Consider the following 27,518-nt stretch of genomic DNA (forward strand, 5'->3'; position numbering starts at 1 on the left):
ACTGTTCCCTCAGAATACCTCTTGAGTGTCTGAACTTCTGGATAATTATTTTTGTCGTGATAATGGCGTATGATGAGATCAGTCAGAGGATCGGATTTCGGCAGAAGCAATGGGTGTTGGTGTTCAAATGGACTGTAGTTTTAGGCAGTCTGCCACCCACCCTAACCAATCCATGCTCATCCAGAAAGGGTACTAGTTTTCGAATCTGGGAAGAAGTGCAACGAGCTCTCCTAAGAGCATCAATGTCCCCCTGGAATGAACTAGATTGAGTGCGAAGCAGCCAAAGCCTTAATGCATGATTCAATTCCAAGGGTGTGAGGCTCCCATATACACGTGCTGAGTGGGAAGTACGCAAGTTGTGAATAAAACGCAACATAAATGCTGTGACCCTCAACAACTTGGTAAGATGGCTGAATCTGGTTACCAGATGTTCTAAATCACGATTGTGGGTCATAGTTTCCAATGTCACAGCCTTGTGTTCCAGAAGGACTGGGTCCGCTTCAACAGCGTGTTGGGATTTTGGAGGCCAATACTGAGTTGGCTCTTGTAACCATAATGACCCTGTCCACCACAAGTGGTGGTTTAGCAACTGAGTAGGTAGAAGGCCACGGGAGGCACAGTCCGCCGGATTGTATTCAGATGATACATGTCGTTATATAGAAGGTTATATTTACCCTTATATGGTATTGTTTTGTTTTGAATACTTCTACCTTCTTAAATAAATTTATATTTAAAAATTTTTTTTTATTAAAATTACTAATAGAAGCCTATGAAAATGGATTTAGTGCACAAATTTTGTTGGAACTTAATCGCCATTCTGTGATTAGCTTAGTTTTTTTTTCTACAACAATATGGTGAATATGCCCTTTTTTGGTATCTTTCTCTTCAGAAGACAAGTGGCTGATAAAATAAATATTAACTTAAACAATAAAATTACTTATTTCTTGCAACAGGCTTTTGAAAATGGAATTTGTGCTGGTCGCTCGCTAAACGTTTGGCATCATGCTATGTTTATGCTCCCTATGGCATTTTGAGATTATGTGTATGCCCTTATTAAATACCTTTTTATTCAATAGAAGTACTTTATTTGAATAAATGAATGATTAAATAACAGATCATTCAACACTTATGTTATAAACAACTTAACAATCATAATAAATATTTCAACATTGCGAGTTTATATGTGTAATTAGGCTTATGTATTTGATGTGTATTAAATTTTTTGGTTATTTAATCATTTTTTCTTTGGTAATTATACATTAAAACTACATTAACGTTCGATAATCTGGCTAAATTGCTAATCCGGCACATCTGTGGACCCAAATGTGTTGGATTAAAGAATGTTTATGGTACTTATTATTCTTGTTTTTCAAATATTCAAAGTTCAGATAATCAATAATTTTTTTTATTTTCTTGTGGCACTTGTAATTTTGAGAGTGGTTTTATTATGTATTGTAAATTAAATTAAATTAAATTCCTTTGTTCATTCTGCAGTGAAAGAAGTTTGGAAGACTCCTTTGGCAGCTCTATTCATTCTATGAATGAATATTCCTCCTCAAATATTAGCAGCTCAAACTCAAAGCTTGGTGAGTAATTTATAACAATAATTATTTATTTTTGTGCAACTGATAGAACCTTCATGGTATTATTCTTAAATTTAATTTCAAACCATGTAATATTTTGTGAACATTTGATAAAACTTAATTTCAATAATTAAATAAACATATGGTAATAAAAGTGGTGGAGAATTGGTGAAAAGATAGAGGAAGAGACATTAGATGTTGGGAGTGGGAAGGTGTGAAAAGAAACAAAAATTATAATATTTTAAAAACCTTAAGACCCTGTACTGTTTTATGACCCAAATGGACAATATAATACATCATTAAACCAAGCGGCATTCCTTTAAAACAGTATTTGTGAACATTTTGTTGAGAAACAATATAACGTAGTTGAGAAAAAAATCACCATTCGTGCTCTAGTGACGGTTGTCTTGAAAAATTTGAAAAACTAAGTGCCACTTTGCCTATGTGTAATTTTCTATTTTGCATCTCATAATCAAAAGCCATAACCCAATATTTGATTCTGTAATAGTAGACCAAGCACCTTTGACTGGTTGTTGGTCTAGAGAGCACTGGTTCACAAAAGATCATATGTTTGGAAAAAGTAGGTGAGGAAAATTCCAGAAAAGAATTTGACAAGATTTACAGTGTATTATTACAATATTTAAATATTTGCTTGCAATATTTAAATACCGAGAATCCAATTCCAAAACTTGAAAATAATGCGAAATTGACATATAAAAATATGAACTTATATCACTTTTCATAGTCATTTCGGACCAAAAAAATGCAATCAAACGATGAAAAATGTCAGTTTAATGACTGTCTTGACTATTTTTTGGGTTTCATCCATTTGCATTATCTTGGTTTTTGAAAAAACACTGCACCATTACCAAAGATTGTATGCTTCCATACGTGAATGCCAGCAGCAAGATGCCAAAGGTACACATCTATATTTTGGTGAATATACTGAATTCTCTGTGCAGAGTTTTGCTTATAACAAGAAAAGTTTGAGTGAGAAAGGAAAATTCACATTTTTAACCAAAAAAGGCAGAAAGTCACATAAAATTTTGTTTTACTGCAATTTGGATAAACACATGTTCCTAGTAATCAGGTTGATGTTTCAAAACTAAATTAAACAATGATGATTCTTCTATAGTGAAAAAAAATTGGAATAATTGAACAATAAACTGATTTTTTATTTTATTGGAAACTTCAAGTTCAATTATCTCAGAATGGCTTTTTAGCACTTGGTCTAGTATTGCAAAAAAATCATCCAAATTATTGATCAGTTGAGTATTATTTAACTATTTTTCGTTCAGGAAAAACCATGAAGTTTAAAAGATTTTACAAATATTTTTCTAAAATAACTTACGGTGTTTTAATGTATTTAATTTTCCTTCTATATCATATCTGACTAGTGGCTATGATTTTGTCTGTTATTTAACTCCTAGCAGTTTTTAATTGTAATTTTTAATTGGTTTCAATATCATATTCCATTTTTTTTTCAGGGACTTGGTCGTACAAAGGTAGTGGACCTGTAGATGTACCACTGTGTAACTTGCCGGGGAAGAGTACCGGAGGCAGCTTGGAAATAGACAGTGGTGTTTACGGAAATGCTTCAATACAGTCCAGCAGCAGTATAGGATCAGACAACAATTTCAACTGTGGAAGTTCAATAATGTATCCTACTTATGTTAACTCAAGGCGAAGTAAGTTCCTTAGGGCATGCCAGGATTGGAATTTGAATGTAGTAGATCATGTCAAAAAACTGAAAAATAAAAATGCTTATTAGAATAGAACAACTTAAAACGTTTTAAAGATATTGTTCATATTTAAAAAAAAAAAATGGTTATGGTAAGTGTGTGGCAGTAGTTCTCAATGTCATAGACACATCTAATTGTATATGTTACATTTGGTTGGTTCATAGTTTAGTTCTTGAAGTTCTGCTTAGTTTCTGTTAATGTGGGTTCTTTCACAATTAAGTAAATATCAAATTTGCCATGTGACTTTTACCTGCCTAACTCTCTTACTACAGAGAGAATTATTTATATTTGAGGTTCTTAATGAAGTCACCCATAATAATCTTATCCTCCAGCTGTCCTATATTACATATATAAAATTTTCTTGTTGTTTTCTAGTTGTTTGTTTGAAAAACTAACCCAAATAATGTAGTATTCTGATTTATGATACATTTCTTTTGTTTTTATTTCTGTTTTCTATTATTTTGCATTCAATTGATCAAAACACCGTTATTCTGTACTTGGTTACCAGTTGTCATTACATTCTTAATGAGTCTTAAAATTCAGTTCAACCCATACAATAATTAGTTTGATGAATAATGAGTACATTGGGGCTTAACATCTTGTAAACATTGGTACATTAGAGACAGTGAGGGGTGATGAGATGAGAATGGAGCATTTACGAAATGCACTAATGAAAAGGTCCACCAGCTGATCATAGCAATATCCACTTTTCCCACTTCCGGAATGTCAAAGTTTGACCCAGCCAGGAATCAAACCTAGATTGTCACTGTAAAAGGTGAGAAATCTTGACAATTCATTCACTGTAGCACCTATCATTTTGTGGAGGGTATTATAAGGTGTAAATTTTTCATAAATAACTAGACTGGGTCTTCATTTACTCACAAATTACACCACTTATAGTTTAATTAGTTTAAAGAAAGTTTGGAAGTGTTGTTTCGGTAAAAGTTCCATTTCACGTATCCAAGTTTATCCCTTTATCCTGATGGCATGATCGTGTGTGCATTAGTAAATGATGCTTGCTGTTTTATTTTGGTATGACGAAAGATGCTGGACATGACAAAAACTTGAGATATGATTGTAAGTTGAAAACGAAAGAAATATTTCAAGACCTGACATAATTAGTTTGTATTGTGATATTAAAGTTTTGGTTTGACCAGCATTTTTGACGCACAAAATTAAAACATGTACCTCAGGATCAATATATACATGATCTTGCCATAAGGATCAAGGGATAAACTTGGATACCTGATATGGAACAGTTGCCGTTGTTTCAAACTAATTACAGTTTAAAATAATAAGCATGTATATAAATAAATTTGAGATAATCACTTTGGCTACTTACATAAAAATTATTTTACTCATTTGGCTTCAAAATTACAGTGGTTCTCAAGGACTGACGTTTGTGATGTTGGGTGTGTACAAGACAGAGTGCTGTTACACCAAAACAAAATCAGCAAAAGCTGTTCAAATCAAGTATTAAATATTCTATTTAATCATGTGCTTTTGTGTGTGTTTTGTATCGGTTTGCATGTGCTTATGTGCACATGTACTTAAACATTAGACAAAGAATTACATTTGTGTAAGAAATAAAAGCCCTCTTGCTAACATAATTTCCTCTTGCAGATTCTGGCTCATTTCTGAGCCATACTAGTGGCTGCTCAGATGGCAGCTTTGGAGGTCTACGGCGTAGATGGTCGCACACGATAAACATGTCATTAGAAAACTGCACAAACAGTTCATCTTGTTCAGAAAATACAAGCAGCTCATATAAACATAACACAAAATTAGGTTTGGCTGTTCTCGTCACTTTCACTGGTGAATGTGAATCGTAAGTATTTAATTATATTATCCTTTCTACATATTTCTTTTTTTCTCTTGACATCCCTTAATCAGTTACGGTTGCATTTGCTACTTTTACGTAGCATTGTTCTAGTTGACTGTGCTGGTAGAGTACAGTAATTAAAACCTGTTCCAAGTTCTAGGTGGCGTGCACATAAGTGAAAGAGCAGAGTGATTCATGGCTTGCATGTTACTGTGTGCTCCACATGGCCACAGTGGAACCAGAGTATCTAAGTTTTCTCATGTTAGAACTCTTTTCACACTAAAACTTTACAATATCTTATATCAAATATGACACAATACTAAACAGGTTCTTAAATCTAGCATGTTTGGTACAACAGCCATGCCAGATTAGAGAATCTACCAGATTTTTGAACGTCAATACAGTTTTTACTACAATATCATAGAAAAATCAATAAATAATTCACAACATTAATGTGCTGTGGATATACGTATAGGCCAAACATATATAAACTCACACCATTAAAGTATTTATTGTGATAGTTAAGTGATTTCATATGGAAAATTAGACATTTTGTATTGAAACATTAATTTATTCAAATGCATTACCTCTTACAAATAAATTGATACTTCAGAAGAGGAAATACATTGTATGCTATTGCCAAAAAATGCATAACACAGAGTCATGCTGAACCTTTAACAAGCAGGGAGTGCGAAGTCATTTCTCAGTAGTGACATGACTTCTAAACAAAAAGATACCTTAGGAGGGCATTGTCAACACATTTTTTTCGTAAAAAATTAATCTTATGCACCAAGTGACCATTACGTTTTAACAAAATGTGTATATGACATCCATTTTCATATGCTTTTAAGGTAAACTTCGGTTTAATTTTTTTTAAATATAAATTTATTTAATAAGGCAGACATCTCCTGAATAAACTACATCATATAAGGGAAATAAGACCTATCATTGTGACCAATAGAAAAACCATGAACTAGGACTTGTGACTAACTTTTAGCAAGTAGCCAGCATGAAATCCATTTTCAGTTGCTCGTTGGTAGAAAATAAGAATTTGTAATATAAAACCATAAAATAACTTTGCTAGTGTAGCAAATTTTCTTCCAAACAAACTTGTACCAATTCAAAAATATTTTATTGCTAAAAAATCTAATTTTTGTCATAGAGAAAAGCATAAGTTTTAGTGATGGTTACATTAAGTTTATGTTTCATGGCTTCTTACAATAAATTTGAAGAATTTTGTGTGGAGATAAACATTTGTTTCAGTAAATATACATCTTAGAAATAAAATTGCATTGCAAAAGCACAAATAAAAGATGCCTCAAATGTAGAACAATAAATGTAAACTGAGATGTCCCTTGTGTATCACTATTACATAATTTCTTACAACTAGTAGAAAAATTTAATTATTTTTAACTTGATGTTTAGTTTTTGATCAGAATAGTGGCTTGGACAAGAAATGTTTTTATAATTATGTTTCCAGAAACACAGATGAGACAGGTAAAAAATATGATGTGAGACAGGAAAATTGGCAGCTAAAATAATGCGGGAACTCTGAATTGATCCCCATCATTGTTTTTAAAATAAGATTTCTGAAACAGCTAACTTGTTTCGTAATTATGTATTTTAGCAGTATTTTGAAAGATAAATAATGCTTGCTTATTACATCATGGAAAAGTCAAGGTATTTTCAGCTACAGGGTAAAGTCAAGGATAAGTCAGAGAATTTCTCAGGTAGTCAGGGAATATTTTTAAAAATGTGGTTAAAGAAAAATTAAAGTTAGAGCATAGGCTTATTTTAATTTGTACTGTTTCCATGTACACATCCTTACTTCCCCTTTCCAACCTGCATCCAATTGTTACAAAGAATTTTCCTCCCATCCCTTTTTTGCTCATAACTACCTAGGTATATCAGCACTTCAACTGTGCATATTGACTTTAGTGTAATCAACAGTAGAGCAATAAAATAATTGGTAGTTGCCTGTTGCAATATTGAATTGTGGTATGCCTTTGAGTTGTGATTTTGAATTTTTGATGATTATTGGCAACTAACTTATATCAATGGTCAGGGGATATTTTTTCCCAAACCTGGTAAATTCAGGGAATTTTTCATTACAGATTTGCTAGTCACCCTGAGGAGCCTAAATATATACAGTATCTAAGAGTCCATCAGTGTGTAGAACAATTTCAAACTAATCATTACATTACATATATAGTTTCATGCATAGTCTAAAAGTGTAAGGAACCTTCAATCATATCTACAACAGTGTTTCTTGATATTTATTTTTTCAGAGACATGGAAATGTTCTTTTTTGAACATATGATATTGGTTGAAAACATGATTGAACGCCTCCGTTTTTCTGTGGAACAAGCATATATTCACAAAGATAAGTTTGTGCACCTGATGATGGAAGGATCCGAGAGAATGCAACAGGTATTAATTTTACTTCTTTAAGCAATTAATTTACTATAAGTTAGTAGATTCTTCTGATGATGGTATTGTTATGAAAAATGTACCTTAATACCATTAAAGTTTTCCTGAAGAAACTAGAATTAATCGTAGGCACTGGGAATGTAGTTGTATTAAAAACCTTTTCATAGTACCACCCCCACCATTACCTTGCATGCACTTTTTCCGTGGCTTGTAAACAAAGATGTTTGTAATCATCTTCGTGATAACATAAGTTCATAGGTCTGTAATTTCTATTCCAGGATGTAAACAACGTACACCAATCCCTCGCATAGCACGTCTTCAATTAATGCGAATTCAGTTAGCACGATGTAAATTTTACTGCCCTAGTCTCGAATAGCACGTCTGTAAATTTCAGTTAGCACGAAATCGCCACAGGCTAAAAAAAATCTCGGAAACGACGCGACGTCAGGTATGGAATTCGAGGGGGGAAGAGTGGTTTGGAATGCGAGGGGAAAGAGATGCGCACGCAGATAAACAAACACCGGGCCGTACTGTTGATGCCCGGCTGCAGACCAGGCCGTACCGTTGATGCCCGGCTGCAGACCAGGCCGTACCGTACAGAAACCAAAGCAGATTAAATTGGACACGTTTTTTTAAAAAAAAAAAGCAAGATGATAGTGTTAATTTCACCCCAGAAAATATTTAACTAACTTTTATGTTTTGTATATGTACATATTGTACATACGTACACTCCCTATTTAACGCGGTTGTCGGGGGTCATAACTTTTACCCGCGTTGTTGCATAACCGCGATGTTTCGATGTGACCAAGGTCAAAAGGCATAAAACACCGCCTGTGTTCTAATAGGTCGGCAAGCACGCACAGTATAGACGGCCCGCCTTTGTGCGGACTTTGCATCCGCAGTTTCCACTAAACACGGGTGAAAAAATAAAAATAATAAATTTTAAAGATAAATATTAAATGTTGAATTGTTTTTATTTTTCCGCGTGCCGCGCACAGTTAGTCGCACGGCCTACGAGCGCGCCACACGCCGCCATACACACGTGCGGCACACAAGCTGCTGCTGCCAGTCTCGTGGTGTTAGCCACAGTATCTGCTTCGTCAGTGTCCGTAACAAAGTAAGTGCAGTGTGTGCCGTTAGCCGAGTCAGGCTGGATAATGTCGCTGGACGGTGGGCTTTATCAGGTCCCCTGTCCGATGCTTCATTTGTGAGATAAAGCGACGTTAAGAACTAGTGTTACAGAAAATATCACTGGGCTGGATTGGACCATAATTTGAAAACCCTACAAGATAGAGGAATAATGTACGGAGATATCTTGTTTAGAATTTTACTGCGGACATTTTCTACGCCTAGGCTTTTTTCTGCCAGATGCTTAGTTTGTTAGTTACAACGCAAAATTATCCTAATCGGCTGTCAACCATTTATTCCATTATTATTATTCATTTCTGACTGAGGGACATGGTTTGACCCGCGATATACCCGATTCCGCGATCAATCGGGGCGCGATATACCGGGAGTTTACTTTATTTTAATGTTATGTTTGTGCTCTAGGGAAAATCTAAATCTGTTTATCTGTTAACTGATTTGTTTACATAGCCGCTTTTATAAGAGGTGTGCATAACAAATTAAATGTTTACATATGGCTGTGTGTTTTAAAGTTATATAAAACCGGTTCTTAATTTCATAAAAGTGTTTTAATTTTGTTAAGTTTTTAACGTAATAACAAAGGATCCAGCTGCTTGCAACAGCAGGCAGACAGACGCACGCGTGTGTTGAAGGTCACGCCTGGGCGGGCAAGCCAACCTGCTGACTGACGGTAAATATGTTACCACTTATCTCCCGTTACACTGTGCCATGTTTTCTTTATCTAACGTATTCGGTGGTAGGCTTAAAAAGATAAATGATATGACATATGCATTTTCAAGTATTATTCTACCCATTTATATTATGTAAAGATTACTTCCCTACACATCTTGGAACACATTAAATAATTTAGCCTTATATTTATGGGGACTAATGCTTCAGAATACGCGATTTCGATTAACACGAACATTTTTAGGAACGAATTAGTCGTGCTAAGTGAGGGATTGGTGTATTTAATATGAGTACTTCCTACTGCAGCAGTGAAGCTCCTTTATTTTTCACATTTGAAAATATGGATGTAATGTTACTTCTATTGTGAAAATATTTTATCTGCATGAGATATTAGTGGGGCAGTTAGGATAGTGGTACAGTTGTCCTTAACACTTGTGATGTAATTTGTAAGCCCCAGTTCTGATTAACTGTTATGACATTTCGTAATTGTCATGAAAAAACTAACTCCACTATTTCACGTCCGCCTTCTTATCCACACTGTCACCGTATGTCAACCTCTAAATAGCCTGCACTTAAAAGCCAAATTCTTCTACTCGTAAAGTTAGTTCCCTCAACTACTCGCCAAGTGACTTGTACTTGTGCTACTTCTATTTTATTTCACTCATCTTCCAATACTGATGAGAGATTAAGCAAGGCTCACCGACGGTAGTAAAGTGCAAGTGCGTAGAGGTGACAGCACCGTGGCTAGGCGGTGATGGCAGCCAGCGAGGCGCTTGGTAGAGGCCTCTCTCTCCAGGCATCGTGGGAGGGGAACACTGCTTCCACGTTGCTCGGCTTCCGGTCACATGGCGGTCAAAACGACTGAGACTTTTCCAAGCTATGCTCGCCAAAGATACGGGCAAGTATAACTGACAAGGATGAAAAAGACACTCTGGCTTGGTGCATCGCAGGTGGTAGAAACTAAACAATTTGTTAGTACTTATTTCACCAAAATAGTCTCATTTTGACTGACACATGATCATTTATACAATAAAATCATTTGTAATAAGTCTTGAACGGCTTTACTTAGAAAAGTAAAAATTGATTGGCAAATTTTTGTATGTTTGATAAATGTGCCAACATCATTAATGTCAAAATGTGTTACTAAGCTATGCAAGATCAACAATGTAATATTATTTTTTTTCCAATCCATTTACCTAGTTCATACATATTGGTGCAAAATTCATGCTAAATAATTTACTTTCAATGAATTCACCATAATAGTAGATATATTTTTTTTTTAATTTTAGTTAATTTTTGTCAGCTTGCAAATTGATTTCATACATGGTGGCCAGCCAACCGGGAAATCGGAAAATGCGGGAAATAGCCAGGATTTCTTAACAAAAAAAACCAGGAATACCTGGAATCAACCAGGAATTTTTATTAGAACCGGGAATTTTTTTTATGAAGTAACGATCGCAATAACATACGGCTGTTAAAAGCCTATGATGAAGAAACTTGAACGTGAGCACGTTCACCACCCGTCGAAGCACGACAGTATGCTCGTGAGCTATATTTTGAGAAAGTTAATTTGTTCATATTGCAATTAAAAACTTTTGTAGTACGTAAGAAACCGATAACAATTCAGACTTCCATATTATGTTTCTGTATTCAAAAGCAACAGCATTTTGGCTGAAAATGTTGTTGTGGGGAGGTAGTAATTTCTCGCACGGCATGTTGGTAGCACTAGTTTTATATACATATTTTTTTTACTTTGCGCTCATGTTGTTGCGTCACAGTATCACGGATACTTTTTTCGAGTTTTTTAAAAGTTTAGTTGTGCGGGACATTGTTTTGAATTTTTTAATCTAACATGTAATTTGCGCAGACTATCAAAATGTCAAAGAGTTCGGTCACCACATACAATGACAAATATACGGAAGAGTTTGAATGAGTGGAGAAAGATCCAAAGTGCAGGACAAACGCCATTTGCAATTTTTGTAGCATGGTAAGAACAGCATTAGCCAGCCACGCAAGAGGGGCAAAACACGTGCGTTTGGTGTCAAGTAATTTTGGTGACGTGAGATTATAATTTTTTTTGTTTGTGGTAGGTTTTGTTTTAAGCAAGTTCATTGATTTAATTTTTAAGCCTATAGTTAAGTTGTCTATTGTTTAATGCCAATAAAACATCATATTGTGTGTGCTTTGTGTAACATAAATGCAAATTGTATGCAAATATTGATAAAACCCACCCTTGAAAAAACCTGGAAAAAACCAGGAATTTTATTATCCCAGAAGAGTGGCCACCCTGTCATATTTTTAGTTACATTTCGGTTGTATTGACATGCTTTGCGGAGTTATTTCGGTTTTATTGCGATTCACCATATATCTAATCTTGTCCCTACCTATGAGCAATTGCATATTTTGAAGGGGAAAAACTCAAAGCTTTTATTTCATGTCAAATAATTTTTTGCCAATTAATGGTTTTCATGCTTGTTTGACCTTCATGAAGATAGTGGAAAATTATCTTTCATTAACACCTAAATGAGCTTCATAGTTTAAAACTTGAGATAATTGTATCAATTTCAGCTAACTGATACAGGTCTTCAATGAGCAGAATTTGTTTCAAAAATTAAAAGGTAACTTATTTCTCCTCTAGTTATTTTCAATTAAAAACATTTCCAACAAATTAACCCGTTGTTATTTTATGGGTAGCATTATAGAAAAAACGTTTTAAAACTATCTGTGTTTTTGGGTGTGAAATGACCCTTTTTCTTTATTTTTCTGTGTAGTTCTGTGTAACACTAGTCCAGAATGAAACTCCCTCTTTTTTACACTTTTTTTTATTTTACAATTATCTTTTCTAGTCGCGTAGTTTCATTGGAAAGTGTAAAATAAGGTTTTTATTGCAGCATATTTTCTCAGTATCGGAGGATAACAGAAGCAGAGGAACACTTGGTGTAGTACTGTTTGGTGAGGGCTAGGGATACCGTAGAGAGCCAGAATGTCAGCTTGCCAGTTAAGAGGCTATAAGATATGCTTCATGTGACCTTCCTGGACATCTGTTGATTACAGCTTCACACAGAGCATGTAGCATGAAGTATAGATGCATGCACACATGTTCACATACACACATAAAGGAAATGATTTGTAAACCTTTTTTTAAAGAAAGCATTTTGTTATTTGATGTTCGGGTATTCATGATTTTGGTGTAAATAAAAATACTCTCCACATTACTTTTTCAAATTTTATAAAAAGTTATTCATGATTTGTTTTGTCTTTGTTGAAATACATAATGTGAGATTATTATTGTTTTTAACTGGTGATTTCTTTATGTAATATGCCTGTGCAAATTTGATTCATTAATTTTTGTCAAATGTTTTTCTGTAGTGGCTGGAAGATTTGTTCTCTGCTCCACGATTGGTGAATCCTTTGTGGTTGAGGTTGACATCATCGCCCAAAGCCGAAACCTCAGCTCTGATTCTATCCTTCGTTGAAGATTTGTGCTATTTGGTAGCAAACATCGACACCAAAGACACAAACTTGTGAGTGAAATAAACGAGTCAGATGTTTCGTGTAGAAAGTTATACAATACATATTACAACTAGAAGTATTTTTAGAAATCTACAAATTTATATTGAATGTAAAAACTTTGTTTATTTTATTTAGATATTGGTATTAAAATGTTTAGTTCTGGTGCACTTACAAACCTTAGCCCACTCAGCTATTCTTTTTTATGTCACTTTTTGCTCATGTTTACAATTTTCATGTAATCCACAAAAATAAAAAATAATTTGTCTAAAAATAATGTAAAAATATTATATAGCTGCTGATTTATAATTAGTTCTTTGTTGTTAGAAACAAACAACTTTGAAAGATTTTTTTTCTCCTTCGTGTGGGCTTTAATTAAAACAATGTTAATTATTTTGGTTTGGTGTGGAGTTTAATAGATTTTTTTGCACCATTCTTACAATGGTATTCTAACAGTATGTATTAGTTCACAGCAGAATGCTGTTGGAGTGATATAAGTAAGGCATTTCTGCAAGGATTAAAATTACAAGATGAGTCAAAGTGCACTGCATGAATTTTGTTTGCTGGCACATGTGAAATGAAGTAAAAAAAAAAAAAAAATATTTATAATTTTTCTAAGCATATATCAAACCAAATTTTATTAATTTTAAAAGAAAAATATATCTAAGTGTGTAGAACTTTTTTTATGGGGATTGATTTGTCACACCCCAGACCTCCGGCTAGCTCAATGTTGGTCTAGAGTGCACATTCATGAACTCTCTCAGAAATTAGTTGGGCACTGAAAAAATATGTAAGTTCCAGAGGAAATGTTACTGTTAACAATTTGTTACTGAAATAACATCTCTTGGACACAAACTGATATTAGCAGTTTTTTATTAATACTTGAAGAAAATTCATAGTCATCATGGCCACCATCTTCCGACTACGAGAACCAATTCATGTTGAATATGCAACCAAGTCACACAAAACATCTTCACTGATTTCCAAAAACACAAATTTACTGTTCACATGTACTGATTAATTAGTATTAAATTAAAAGCTGTTCAAAAGTAAATCCTGTGGTTGCTTGCAACTTACGCTACAGACCGAAGGACTCAGTCCTTTGAACAATGGCGAAATTATCCACTCATTGGTATTGGCTAAATGCCGACTTTTTTGGTCAATGAATTATAATTAAAAGTTCCAAAAGTTGAGAAAATAAAGTTTAAAGATCGGCGAACCCCGTATCACAGCCACAAAATTCTCTGTTCAACTCACGTTTATATGTTGTTTGTGAGCCACCGCCCAACATGCGACCTGCCGGTACCGCGTATAGACGCTGACTGCCTACATGGTCGCACTTCTTCCTGAGAAAGGACAAAGGGCGCTCATGTGACATAATTTACACCCAATCACAAAATTACACCGAAAAATATCAGCCATTGTGGCACTTGGCAACAGCACTTTGACTAAGATCCAGTTTTTCGCACGGTTACAGAACTCTCTGTTGTTCTCTAATTCTTATGCAACTGGCAGACTATTACATTAGCTTGTTCAAACAAAGAACCTTTACAAAAAAAAATACAAAAGCAAATTATGTTAACATGCATTTATGAATAAAAAAACAATACTTAAAAATTATTGGAAAATACATAAAAATGCAACTACATGAATACACAAACATGTAAAAACAACTTTAAGTGGCTTACTCACCATAAACAAGGAAATCATCAGAAACTCTTAAACAATTTAAATCATGATCATAAAACATATGGCACACAGGATACATCTTAAAAGTAAAGAAACTGGTATTTAACTGATATCAAAAACCAACCATAGTGCCGAACATGATACGAGAATAATAAGTCATACCTAATAAAGCCGTTTAACAGGTGGGGAAGGCAGTAAGTGGCCTGGGTCGTTATGGACTCCCTTGCCTGTAATTTATAAAAAACTCATTTGTAAATAATTTTTCCCTACAAATGTTTAATCTGCATATGAAAACTAACAAAATATGTAGTCATGTTGAAACTTACTCAGGTAAACCATTTGCATGGTAAACATATGCTTGAATTGAAAGATAGGTGTTAATTTTTATTAAGAGTACTGCCAGATTTGATCTGTTAAATGATAAATGCAGGTTATGTCGTAAAGTGATTAAATAATAAATATATTTTCTAGAAATGGAGCTGGTTACGGCTGTCTCACACACCATGTTGAATTTTTTGATATTTTCATCATTACTATTATTAAGGGCCAAAACTGAAATTTCATCACAGTACCTCCTTGTGTATGTTGTTATGCCACAAATTATTTCAACATATTCAACCTGTGAATGTTGGTGTCCCAGGTTTGAACCCCGGTCGCTGGCAGCTAGTTTGTCGCTCTCAGGGGTAGGTGTGCAGAGGGGACGTGGTGATACGGTTCCGTGCGGAATGACTACCAGTTCAGTTCGCAAGACGTCTGTTTTAATGCACAAAGGCGACTCTGGTGTACACGGTGCTGTCCCAGCACACTGTCTGACAATGTTAGTTACGAACCGCATGTTGAAGATGGTGAAAGTGATGGTGGCTAGATGCGTGATGAGAGTTTCAGACGCAGAATGACATGGATGAAAACACAGAAAAATTAGGCCCTTAACAAACACACAAATATTATGCTTGACAATTACTACGCGGGTGATGAAGCAGTTCACGCTGGATACTAAAATTACTTATGGTCCTGTGGCAGCAACTACACTATTTGCATTGAAAGGAGAAACTACATACCGTATTAGGCTTGGACGGAGGGTCCCTGTAGGTACGCGTCCAGCGTGGTCACTGCATGACCCGTCCCAGCATGCCCAAGTTGAAATTACTGTAGATTAAGCAAGGCTCACGTTGAGCCCAGTGCGGGTGATGTCCGAAAGTCCGGTAGCTAATACCCACCAACCGAGGAGGGGTCCACGTGGCATGGCCCTTCAACTACAGTCCCGTGAAGTCTCAACCACGAACACGTTAACAGACCTGCCAACTCTCACGATTTTGGTGTGAGACTCACGATTTTAAGGTCCATCTCACGCCCTCACGCCAAAATAGTGTTTCCTCACGATTTTTCGGGGCCCCAAGATTTTGTTTGTAAAAGTTACAAAACAAGTTTTACGAAAGCTTACAGTAACGAGTTTCCATCAATACTCGAGTCATGTAAAGGAAGTAATTTTGCGTTTTGTAGCGTGTTCCGTGCTGATTTTTCTATCTCGCATACTGGAAGTGGAGACATTGTGAAACATGTCGCTACAAAAAACACAACTAACATGTGAAGTGTATTGCTTTCAATAAAAAAATTGATTTTGCTGTGAACATTGATAATAGTGTTACACGAGCAGAATGTTATTTTACATCTTTTTTAGTTGCGGCCCTGCATGATTACTACACGACAGCGCTAAATTATGTTCAACTAAATTAAATCTGCAACCTATAATTTGTTGAAATAAATTTTGAAGCAGAGACCATGTAACATATGTACAGGTATGTCACTTAAATTTAAAGATTCTCTTTTGTTGTTTTTTATATCTAACCTGTATTTATGGGCCTGAAAATTTTTATCGAGGACCTCATGATTTTTTAAATTTGAATGTTGGCAGGTCTGCGTTAATGAAACGATGAAAGAATTACGTTAAGCGGCGGAGATTTAATTTGAGCCGAATGGAGGCCGACTGCGGAGCGAAAGAAAAGGTTTACAGAAGAACTTTCTATGGCAGCTAAATACGGTGACGACAAAGAGATGATGACTCCAGGGTGCGTGAGCGCGTCCAGTCTTTGCGCCGGTTGAGCGACGATTGAGCTGGCGCCACGCGGTGTCGCTTTCGCGCGCAAAGTGTGCAGAAAACAAAAGACAGTTCAGGCCATTTCCGTGAACGAAAACGCACGGTAAACAGTGGTGTACAGATGGAACAGCCTCACAAAGGATACGAATGCAAGCATATGATTGGTCGAAAAATATATCGTAACAGCATGCGGCATGCGCAAAGATTTTGACGGTCATGTTTGTTACTGTTCTGGAACAATTGTTTAAAAGTTTAATGATAAAAATTGTTTAAGAGTGTAAAGATAAACTTTGTTACATTATTTTATTCCTTAAATGATGAACGTTATATACAGGAAGCATCTGTAAACGCAAACGTTTTGAATGGGAAAAATTAACTTGGGGATATATTGAAGTGATTAAGGAAATAATTATTTCAACCCTATAAATGGGAATCTTGACTCATATTGTTCATATATTGATCGATGTTTGTATTGAATATAAAAAAAATATTTTACTGCTGTAAACTGATCCATTGACTTTAAATTTTGTACTCACATGTAGGTTAAATGTTGAAATCATGGTGTTTATTTTGTTTCAGCTTTGTGAGCACTCTTTTGACTGCAGTTTTAACACACCATTTGGGCTGGGTTAGCACTGTGTTGCCAGAAAAAATGATGCATTTGAACAACTGTAAAACACCATGTGCATCAAAACTGGTAAGATTGAAATAATGCACTATGTACTAGGCATGTGCGAGAAAGACTTTTTTGAATTCGAGACGAGATCGAGAAAGCAATTTAAAAATTCTCGAGAATCGAGTCGAGATCGAGAAATCTGTACTTTAGTTAACAGGATAATATGATCCAAAAAAGTAAAACTCAATAATCTGACAAACATACATAATTATTCAATAATTTTATCAAGTATCCACAACTGCAATTGCAATTACAACTTTACCTTTACACTCAACAGTTTATTTGCCTACTGTCGTATGTAATTGTAAACATACGTTATTGATTCCATAGTCTATACAGTTTCCTTGAGCCATGGACGGTACTTGATCATGAAAGTCTGAACATTCACCACTATCGATATGTCACTATCGATACGGACCGCAATTTAAACATCATGTTGCTTGTTATATACTGCTGGCCGTGTGTATAACATAAGGCCATAAAACAAAATGCAATCGCGGAAGAATTCTGCAGTCATGTTTATATTTTTATTTTTTACCGTAACGATTTACGTTGATACTTGATATTGATAACGAAAATGATTTATTTTTAACTTTAATGTTGGTTTTATTAACGGAAAATAATCATTTTCTTCTGTAATTTAATGTGATAACCACAGCACAATTCATTGTTTACGTTTACCGTTTCATGTAGTGACTTGTGAACTGAAGTTGTTAGTTTTTAACTTTTTAATAATTTATCGTGTATACTATCGTAACAAGTATATTTTATTTTATTCGATCTACGTTACGTTGAAGATATGTTAATTATTTCAACACGCAACGCAAAATGCTGCCTCAATATATTATATTACCTAACCTATTTCTTGTTTAAAAAATTCTCGAAAATTCCGAGCCAAAAAAATTATCTCGAGACGAGATCGACAAAATTTCTGTTTCGACTCGTTCTCGATGATGCCGAGACTCGCACATCACTACTATGTACATGAACTAGGCATGTGCAAAGAGTAAACATATCTTAAGACAACTCAGGGTCAGAATTTTAGTCCACCATAAATTATAAATCAAAGTTCAAAGTAGAAAGCATGGAATATATTTTCATGTATGAAAACTTGTTTGAATTTTTCTTTGAAATTTAGAATCAGTTGAACCCTTAACAAATAAGCTGCATGTTGAAAATCTGCAATAAATTTAGGAGTACATTATTTGTAGAGCTGGGCCAATGCCGATCCCCAATCGTAATAATTGGCCGATTTTGTTAAACGTAGCCGATTATTTGAGCCGATCATTGGTCTCCTACTGCAAACTTATAACATTGAATAATTATCTATACCTAACAACTTTCCATGTTTGTTTACGGTACTTTTCGGGAAGAAAATTCAATTGTTCATAGAAAAATAATAGGATTTAATAATTTAAAACTAACCACACACAAAAAAAAAATACCAATAAAGTAAACAAATAGCGTAAGTTTTATAAACATTGAACAGTTACATACCAAAGTATCAATTTCCACGTATATTTACGGTACTTTCGGTAAAATAATTTTCCATTATACTATTTGCAAAGTTATTTCTTATCATTTACGAACCGAAAACTATGTATTTGTTTACCATTTACGGTTAATATTACCGCAATGGCGAATGGCGACTGTTGTTTAGGTTGGTTATGTGACACCAGATATTAGAGTGACGTGCGTCGCGCGACGGAATTCGTACGGATTAATGGCGCAAGTAGTCTCGTGGTTAGTAAACAACTACCTCTTCGGGAATTCATCTATTTAGTTTTTTCTCGCTAAATATGGCGTATTGAAAGTTTTGTTTAGCGAAATTAATATTCTTATCCTGTTTAGCGGGAAATAGAGCTTATTTTTCTTTTGTATAAAAACCTGGTTGATGAAGAGTTTTGTTCCCCATTTAGTGGTATTTCGTATTCACAAATTAACTTACAATCGGGAATTATTGAAAGTTTTTTGGCGGCACTGGGGGGAAGGAAGGGCAATAAAATTATCGCTACGTCTACCGGCACACACGGATCACAGAATGACGGAGTTGTGATTAGGTAAAGTTTTGGTTTGACCTTATTACATGTTAACGCAGTTAAGTGTGTGTGGTGATTTATAAGTAATCATGTCAAAGAAAAGCAGTTCTGTCTGGGGAATATTTCACCGTTTATAGTGATCTGTCAAAAGCAACGTGTAATTTCTGTAACGCTATAATTTCACGTGGCGGTACCAGTGTACGAGGATTCAGGACAACAAATTTATTTAGACATTTACTGACGTTTCATAGCAAAGCAATGGAAATACAGGTGCATGAAGATCTGACCCACAAATCACAAGTATCTGATCTTACAGCAACAGCATTGGTTGTAATTGTAATTAGTATTGAAAATTTAAATTGGAAATTCTCTCCTTAAGTAATTCACACTTACATTAAAAAACTGTCAATTTTAAATCCTGTGATGTTGCTTGGATAGGCCACACATTTCCAGTTTTTTTCAGGTTGTTTAAAATTTTGTTTATTACAAAATTAATCAATTCAGAGGTACCTGAAAGGCTCTAATCGGCTCAGAAGATCGGCAAGATCGGCAGCAGATGATCAGCATCGGCATGATCGGCAAAATAGGTGATCGGCCCAGCTCTAATTATTTGGCACCCTCAAAAAAACTGCTAAAGCATATAAAATTACCAATGGAAAGAAATAATAATGATGAAAGTATATTAAAATGATTTTTTTTTTCTTGTCCAGGATTGCAATGTCATTATTTTTATTGAGGTCTGCTCAGTTTCTGGTAAGAGTGTGGTCATAGGGCATTCTTTGTAGTGAACTTCTTGTTTTGGAGTCAGACATGGAGCTAAGCGAATCTTTTAATACATTCATTTGTTGTAGCGCTAACAAAATGAGCTCACTCAATTAATTTCACAACTCTTTACAGAGCAATTTGTTAGTTACCATAAATGATATGAACTTCATAGCTCTACGAACGATGATTTTATTATATCATATAAACCTTCATAATGGCACAAACACCATTTCAGTAGTATGTCTTACATATCTGCATCTCATCTTCCGCTTCCTTCGGCCTTTCACTCCAACCAAACGCTAAGCAGATTCAGCGGCAAAGTGATGAAGCAGTACTTAGCACATCATGTCATTAACCCCCGTCGTTCTGCTTCATCTGTGCTGCCAGCAGAGTACTTGGACTTGCTCCAGCTAATATGGCTTCACATGTAAACAATTTTTATTAGAGCTGGGGGGGACCCCAATATTTTGGGGAAAAATAGGAACATATTTTTTTCAAAACGTGGGGCGGGAAACAACTTTTTCCGGTTTAACGAACTTACTGTAGTTGTATACTACATGTCGGTATGCTGCAATTGTTCTAACAAATTATTTTCAACATTCACAGGCACAGTCATAAATGAGCATTTTATTCACCTTTGATACATACAACAAATAAAGTTATTTCACTACTGTAGTGAAACGATAGCAGAATGAGTCTCTTCCACGATTGAAAGTACAAAGTGTTAAACGTGTAAGAAACAATTATTTATTTGTTTTGTAACATGCACCAGAATGGGGAAAAGTAAATAAACAAAATGGTCTACGACCTTGGATAACATGAACAAATAGCATGGGAACTGTTGTGCTATGTGAAAATATAAACATGTTAGTTGAAACAATGTTTAAAATAATAGTTACAATTGATCTACCACAGTGTTTACACAGTAGTAGCTTACTTGCTGCATTTTTCACTGACACTATGGATATCACGACTTGCGACTCGAAAGCAAAAAATAAAAAACATTAGTGTAAATAAAAGTGCTGTAAATGTGTTTGTAATATTGCCGAATTGGTACGTGGCCATCGCAAATCACTAAAACGAGTGAATAACTCTTGTTAAAAGTGTAAATATGAAATATTTAATAACAATTGGGCAAATTTTTTTTTTTTTTAATTTTGTGGTTATAAAATAAAATTAATTTACCCTTATTTCGTGGTTTTTAGTGGTTCGTAGTAATACTTGCATATATCAATTTATAATCACAAGATTTGGGCCTACACAGTAAAATAACTCAATTTTTTATTTGTGAGTATAGACATTTTTTAAATTTGTAACCTTAAGTGATTCCTGATCCCGTCTTGTTTCCTGCAGGAAATATTTTTCCTGTCTAAAATTTTCTTAAACCAAAATTCCCCATTCGTTAGAAATTTCTAATGGCAAAAGCTTACAGCTGATTAAGGCCAGGTATTGCTGCCATGCGGGATTTCCAGGGTATGTATTTAATTTAAGGTAATTGATCGATCCAGACGGGGGATTTACAGTCTGTTGAGGCCCGGTTAGATCCGTCCATGGTAGCACTCATGCTTCTCCTCTGTGTACTAAGGAATACCCTTATATGCATTCTGGGGATACCCACCTGTCCCCATTCAAACGTACTGGGAACTTAGATAAGGATATCCCATCAAAGCCCTCTTCTGTAAAAACTGCCCGTTCCACGAGGAGGCAGAGGGTTGCCATGGGTGTTAAGAGGCTATGTATTAACTTAGCACACCTTTTCCATGGACTTATTGTTCCCTCTCTCAGATAGTAAGCTCACCAGACAAAAAATTAGTCAACCCTAGAGAAATCATTACAAAGCATCATTTAATACTGTGTAACTCAGCCTCTGGACTTAAGAACCACCTGGATTCAGTTAGAAAGTAAGTCCACAAGGTTGTGCAGGTACGTCGCATCCAAGTTAAGCCCCTCGCTGAGGATTTGATTGTGCAATTGCACCAAACTGCGGGGATGCGATGTTGGGATTTAACGTGCTGTTCTAACATGTCCCACAGATTTTCAATGGGGTTCAAGTCAGATGATTTTGCAGGTCAATTGAGATGTAATGGGGTGGGGGAGTGTTGATAAAACCAGTCATATATGCGTCCAGCTTGTGAACTTTGCAGTTGTTATCTTGAAAAATTGGGGTATACTCATCATGCAGATGTTGATTTAAAGGCAACACAGTAAGTGGGCCCAATCCATGATACGAAAAACATCCCCAAAATATCACAGACCCACCTCAGGCTTGAACCTGACCTTGCACACATCCAGGATGAAATATTTAATTTGGCTTTCGGTGCACCCGAGGATGTGCGTCATTGGAATACAGGCAAAAACGTGATTTGTCAGGCCACATTACGTTCCGCCAGTCAGCTACTGTCCACGTTCGTTGATTTCTAGCCCATTGAAAACGCGCAGAACCTGATGTGCCATTGTGAGCAATGGCCTCTTGCGAGGTGACCGACTCCAAATCTTCATAACATGCAGTTCCCATCATAATGTTCTCTCGCTAACAGGTTATGATGCACCATCATTCACTGACTACAACAATTTCATGTCGGGTTTGGAAGCGATTTTGATTCACAAGCCGAGAAACACATCTCTGGTTCCTCTCAGTAAGAATATTTTTCCAACCACAATTCTGACGTCATGTTTCCTGGCCACGTGTAGTACACCACTGCTAGTAGACACGTTGTACAGTCTGCTGCGAAACACCAACAAATCCAGCAACTTTGTCTACCGTATGGCCATGGGCATGGCTAAACACAATTGCCCCTTTTTGCCACGCTGTCACATCTACTCATGTTAACGTACATTGTCAGCTTGAAACATCAATGTCTCACTGATCGCTACTGCCTTATGCTCACATAGAGGCAGTGTGCGTGCGGTTGAACACAGGACTGTTTCGTTGTGCCATCTGTACAGGCCTAGTGATCCTTCTGTAATGTGCACTAGGGTGACTAATTTTTTGTTCGGTGAGCTTATAAACAACTACAGAAAATGAGGCCAGGGCACCCACCTGATATAATCTGGGGCACATGAAATTCAGCTGACGAAGGTTGCAATTCAAAATGTGTGCCTGATTTGCAATGTACTGGGTTTAACAACTAATATAAATTAATTTTGCAGTTGATCACCTGTTAATTCAAGATGCAAAGAAATTTGCTGGTTCTTTTTAGGTATAGAATGGTGGAAGATTTCCCCATAGTAGAGATAAGCCCACATATTGCCGTGCTTTATTTGCTATTTATGTTAGGTGAAGGTACAGTAAAACCTTTTTGTTGCGACCCCATTTATTGCGACCACCTCTCTATTACAACCCGATTTCGAGGAACCGTGAAAAAATTGCCGAAAATCCGAAGAAAATCGGATGGAAAATAAATTTTTTGTAGTTAGTAGCGTGTTACTGCGTTTCTCTTGCCGAGTGCTGTACTGCTGCAGGCAGCGCGTATCTAAAAATAGATACCACTTCCTGTCGACCGCTGTCAGCACTTGACAACCCCCATTCCACGTCCTTTTGCTGGCAGGGTGCGCAGTTAAAGATTTTTGTGGCGACGTTTTTACGTTTAGCTTTTTGCGAGTGTCTAATGTCATACCCAATTAGGCAAAGCTACCTGCTGGCTTTCTCTTGATTTTAATTACTATTGGTTAACAATGTTTAGTTTTTGAAGTCGCGACTTGGTATATTTTCTGGCTTGAATTTGTGAACTATTGTTGACGACTTATGCAAATTTTTTCCCCCCGATTTGGTTACCTGAAAGGTTGGGTTTTGTGACGACTGTTGGCGATTTACACATTTGTTTTATTTCATACGGATTTGCGGTTTTGACGAAATGAGTGTTAAACGAGCCAGCTTGTCACTCATTAAGAAGTACGAGATAATACAGGAAGTGGATGAGAAGAAGCTGTCGAAGACGGATATCGCGCGACGACATGGCATTCCGAAATCAACTCTTTTCACAATAATAAAAAAAAGGGAAGAAATAGTAAATGCCGTTTTGAAGGACGGCCGCAACGTCCAGCTGAAGAATTTGAGGGGCGTGACACATGCGAATCTGGAGGAAGCAATGCTGGAGTGGTTTGGCCAGCTTAGGGCGCAAAACCTGCCTGTAAGCGGACCCATGATGCTGAAAAAGGCAGACGAATTAAGCTTGAAGTTAGGCATTGAGAACTTCAAATGTTCAAACGGTTGGCTGGATCGTTTTAAAGTTCGTCATGGCATATCGAGTCGTAAAATCGTTGGTGAAAGTGCGTCAGTCGACCCACAATCTGTGAACGAATGGTTGCCCTTGCTTGGAAACATCCTTTGCCGATACCCGCCTCGCGATGTTTACAACGCGGACGAGCTGGGGATGTTCTATAATCTGATGCCAGATCGTACTCTAGCTATGAAAGGTGACATGTGCAAGGGTGCAAAGCGAAGCAAAGAGCGCCTCACCGTCCTTCTGTGCTGCAACATGGACGGCAGTGACAAAATGAAGCCTCTCGTGATAGGAAAATTCCAGAAACCCAGAGGATTCAAGGGCAATGTAATTCCATGTGATTACGATTTTAATAAAAAGGCATGGATGACTTCAACGGTGTTCATGAGATGGCTTCGCGGCTTTGATGCAAAGATGGGCGCAGCCAACCGAAAAGTTGTTCTCTTTGTCGACAATTGCCCAGCACATCCTGCTGTCGACAACCTCAGGAACATTGAACTGGTGTTCCTGCCAAAGAACACCACCAGTGTGCTTCAGCCTCTGGATCAAGGCATAATACAGCAAGTGAAACTGAAGTTCCGCGAAATGCTCGTGCGGAGCATGGTTTTAAAAATGGAAATTGGCAAAGATGTCAAGAAGTGGGATGTATTTAGAGGGATAGAAGCAATTGTTGCTAGTTGGAGGGCCGTGCAGCCTACAATTATCGCCAACTGCTTCCGACATGCCCACTTTGTCACACCAGTCGACAAAGAGGCTACCGTCCATGTGCCTCTTGCTGCTGCCAACTCTGAAGACCCGGACGACCCGCCGACAATGGATGCCGAACCCCAGCCAGGCCCTTCAACGGAACCGGAGCTGGGCCCTGTGACAGTGTTGACACCTTCCCCTTGCACTGTTACTAGGCCTTGCGACGATCAAATGTGGCAGCATTTGGCCCCAGACTGTACATTTGAGGAATTTGTGAGAGTGGACGATGACGTCGCAGTTTGCGGTGCCCTTGATGATGCCGGAAAATTACAGCAAGACTCCAGTGACGAAGAGGGGGAAGGAGAAATGGAAGAACTCGAAGACGTTCCCACAACGAGAGACGTCCTCAAAGCTGGAGACGTCTATGCATCAATGCTACGACATCATGGTGCAAGTGAGGAGATGTGGTCTCACTTTACAAAATTGAAAGAATTTGTCGAGAAAGCTGCCATTAAGCAGAAACAGACCTCAATTAAGGACTTTTTTAAAAAGTAGGGCAGTTTTAATATAACTTGATTTTTTTTCATTAAATGAGTTTACGTGTATATTTTTTCCCCCTCGTACATTAAAACATTTCTTTGTTGAAGTGAAAGTTAACAGTGTGGAATATGTAACTTAACTTACATGTTCATTAAAACATACGTTGGTGTGTTACGTATGTAGAGCACGTATTAGTGTTTACAACATAATGACCAGCTGTCACGTCAATTACGTTGTTGGATATTATGACTTAACGGGTGAGTTATATTCAGTGCTGGATGTTGCCATTGTATGGGTGATGGTTTTGTAAAAAGGCCTACTTTTATGTTAAACGTTAAGCAGAACTCTTTAAGTTTGCATTGCATTAGTCTACTGCTAAAAAAAATTCTGAATTTACTTGTGTAAATTTTAAAATAAATTAAATTATTTAAAACAATGATGGGGCGGTTGCACTGAATATTTAAAAGATAAATGCTGTTTTATCTAAACAGCACGGTAAAATAAACTATCCCGCTTCTCAAAATCGTAAATTATTTTTGAAGTTAAACAAATTTAACTTATTATCACATCTTTGTTTACCGTATACAACCACGTAATACATCCACCCACTTTTTATTTTGATAAATTAGAGGGGAGATGGTAGGTGGCCAAGAATGTTTTAGATTGCTTTTGTGGGGTATTATGTTTTAAACTGCGGTCCTTGTGGTTCTAGGTCTTGAAACAGCATTGTAGAGCAAAAAGTACAAGTTTGACAAGTCCAGTCTGTGTCACTTATGCCTCTTTTATCCGCTGTCCAGGCAGAATTTATTTTTTACTCTGCTGCCGTGGCTGGTGTAGATTGTGGAGAGCAGATAATACGACCCTTTATTTTTATTTTTACCATGCCAGCTTGCTACTGAGGGGCGCTATCTTTATTTTTATTTTTACCGTGCCAGTTTACTACTGAGGGGATTATAGGCTGTTACCGTACATTGTGCTCTTAGAAGCCAAATTTAAAACACTTTCCACCATTCACTGCAGCATACATTTAACATTATGAAAAAAATTGGTATAAACATATTTACTAAGCCTAAAAACTATTTAAATAAAAAAAAAACATCGTGGCTAGTTAACCCTACGAACAGAATTACTTTCGCTTTATGGTCATTGATGTTATGGTGAATATTGAATCCATCCAGCCACCCTAAGTGACACTTTTTAAGGTAAAAAAGTTTTTTTTTTTGAAGTGTGAAACATGTTGACAGGGAAACGCTTCGTAGCCATGCGTCACCCACCCGTATTGTTGAACGGAGGGAATGGTGAGTATAGTTCTTTTGCGGTAAATAAATACTTTTATGGTCCTACTAAATGTTTCCATACAAGAAGTTTTTTAAGTTTCGGTGATTTTCCAGCAGAAATACTGTTCTGTGACTTATAAACAAATTGTACCATAACTACATACAGTCTTAACGGTGAGTAGGTGCCGAGGGGTCTTCAAAATGTTTTTATTTTACCGGGAATGGAGTATACAACCTGGCTTTCATCGCACAAAGCAACGGAGTGAGGAAGAGGTGACGAGGGGGGAGGAGGGGGTGGGAAGGGTCGAGGGGATAAGGTTGTACACAGTTTCTCACGCAGAAGGTGGGAGAAGTTAAAATAGGAGGGTGGGGGATGAGAGAGAGAGAGAGAGATAGAGAGCGAGACAGGATGGTTTGTGGAATCTGGGAGGGATGAACCTTGAATGAACAAAGGAAGGAGAGCTGCAGCCAGCCTGTTTGACGAATTTCCCGCGCTCCCACTTACGTCGTACAAGCTACGGCCGTCGTGTTTTAAAAGGAATGTCCGATTTTTTTTGTTCTTCTTATACGAACATTAGAATATGAAAAGCCCTTACAAAATATACGCTGTGCGGTAAATAATATC

The 27,518-nt window shown here is 36.4% G+C and overlaps 1 protein-coding gene across 5 annotated transcripts in view; it reads left to right on the top strand.

The window, feature by feature from the left end:
- Positions 1–27,518, top strand: part of LOC134529646 (tigger transposable element-derived protein 4-like) — a 70,324-nt gene that overhangs the window by 14,040 nt on the left and 28,766 nt on the right. For 3 of the 5 annotated variants that reach the window (XM_063363956.1, XM_063363958.1, XM_063363957.1), the window contains exons 5-10: positions 1,495–1,586; positions 3,071–3,271; positions 4,949–5,153; positions 7,436–7,577; positions 12,762–12,916; positions 17,266–17,383. In XM_063363956.1, the coding sequence (XP_063220026.1) occupies positions 1,495–1,586; positions 3,071–3,271; positions 4,949–5,153; positions 7,436–7,577; positions 12,762–12,916; positions 17,266–17,383 (913 nt within the window). Of the gene's footprint in view, positions 1–1,494; positions 1,587–3,070; positions 3,272–4,948; positions 5,154–7,435; positions 7,578–12,761; positions 12,917–17,265; positions 26,002–27,518 lie in introns of those variants that run through there. The other 2 variants (XM_063363960.1, XM_063363959.1) reach the window with 2 other exon arrangements.

The sequence above is a fragment of the Bacillus rossius genome, chromosome 2 (genome assembly GCF_032445375.1).
Source record: "Bacillus rossius redtenbacheri isolate Brsri chromosome 2, Brsri_v3, whole genome shotgun sequence".
NCBI lineage: Eukaryota > Metazoa > Arthropoda > Insecta > Phasmatodea > Bacillidae > Bacillus > Bacillus rossius.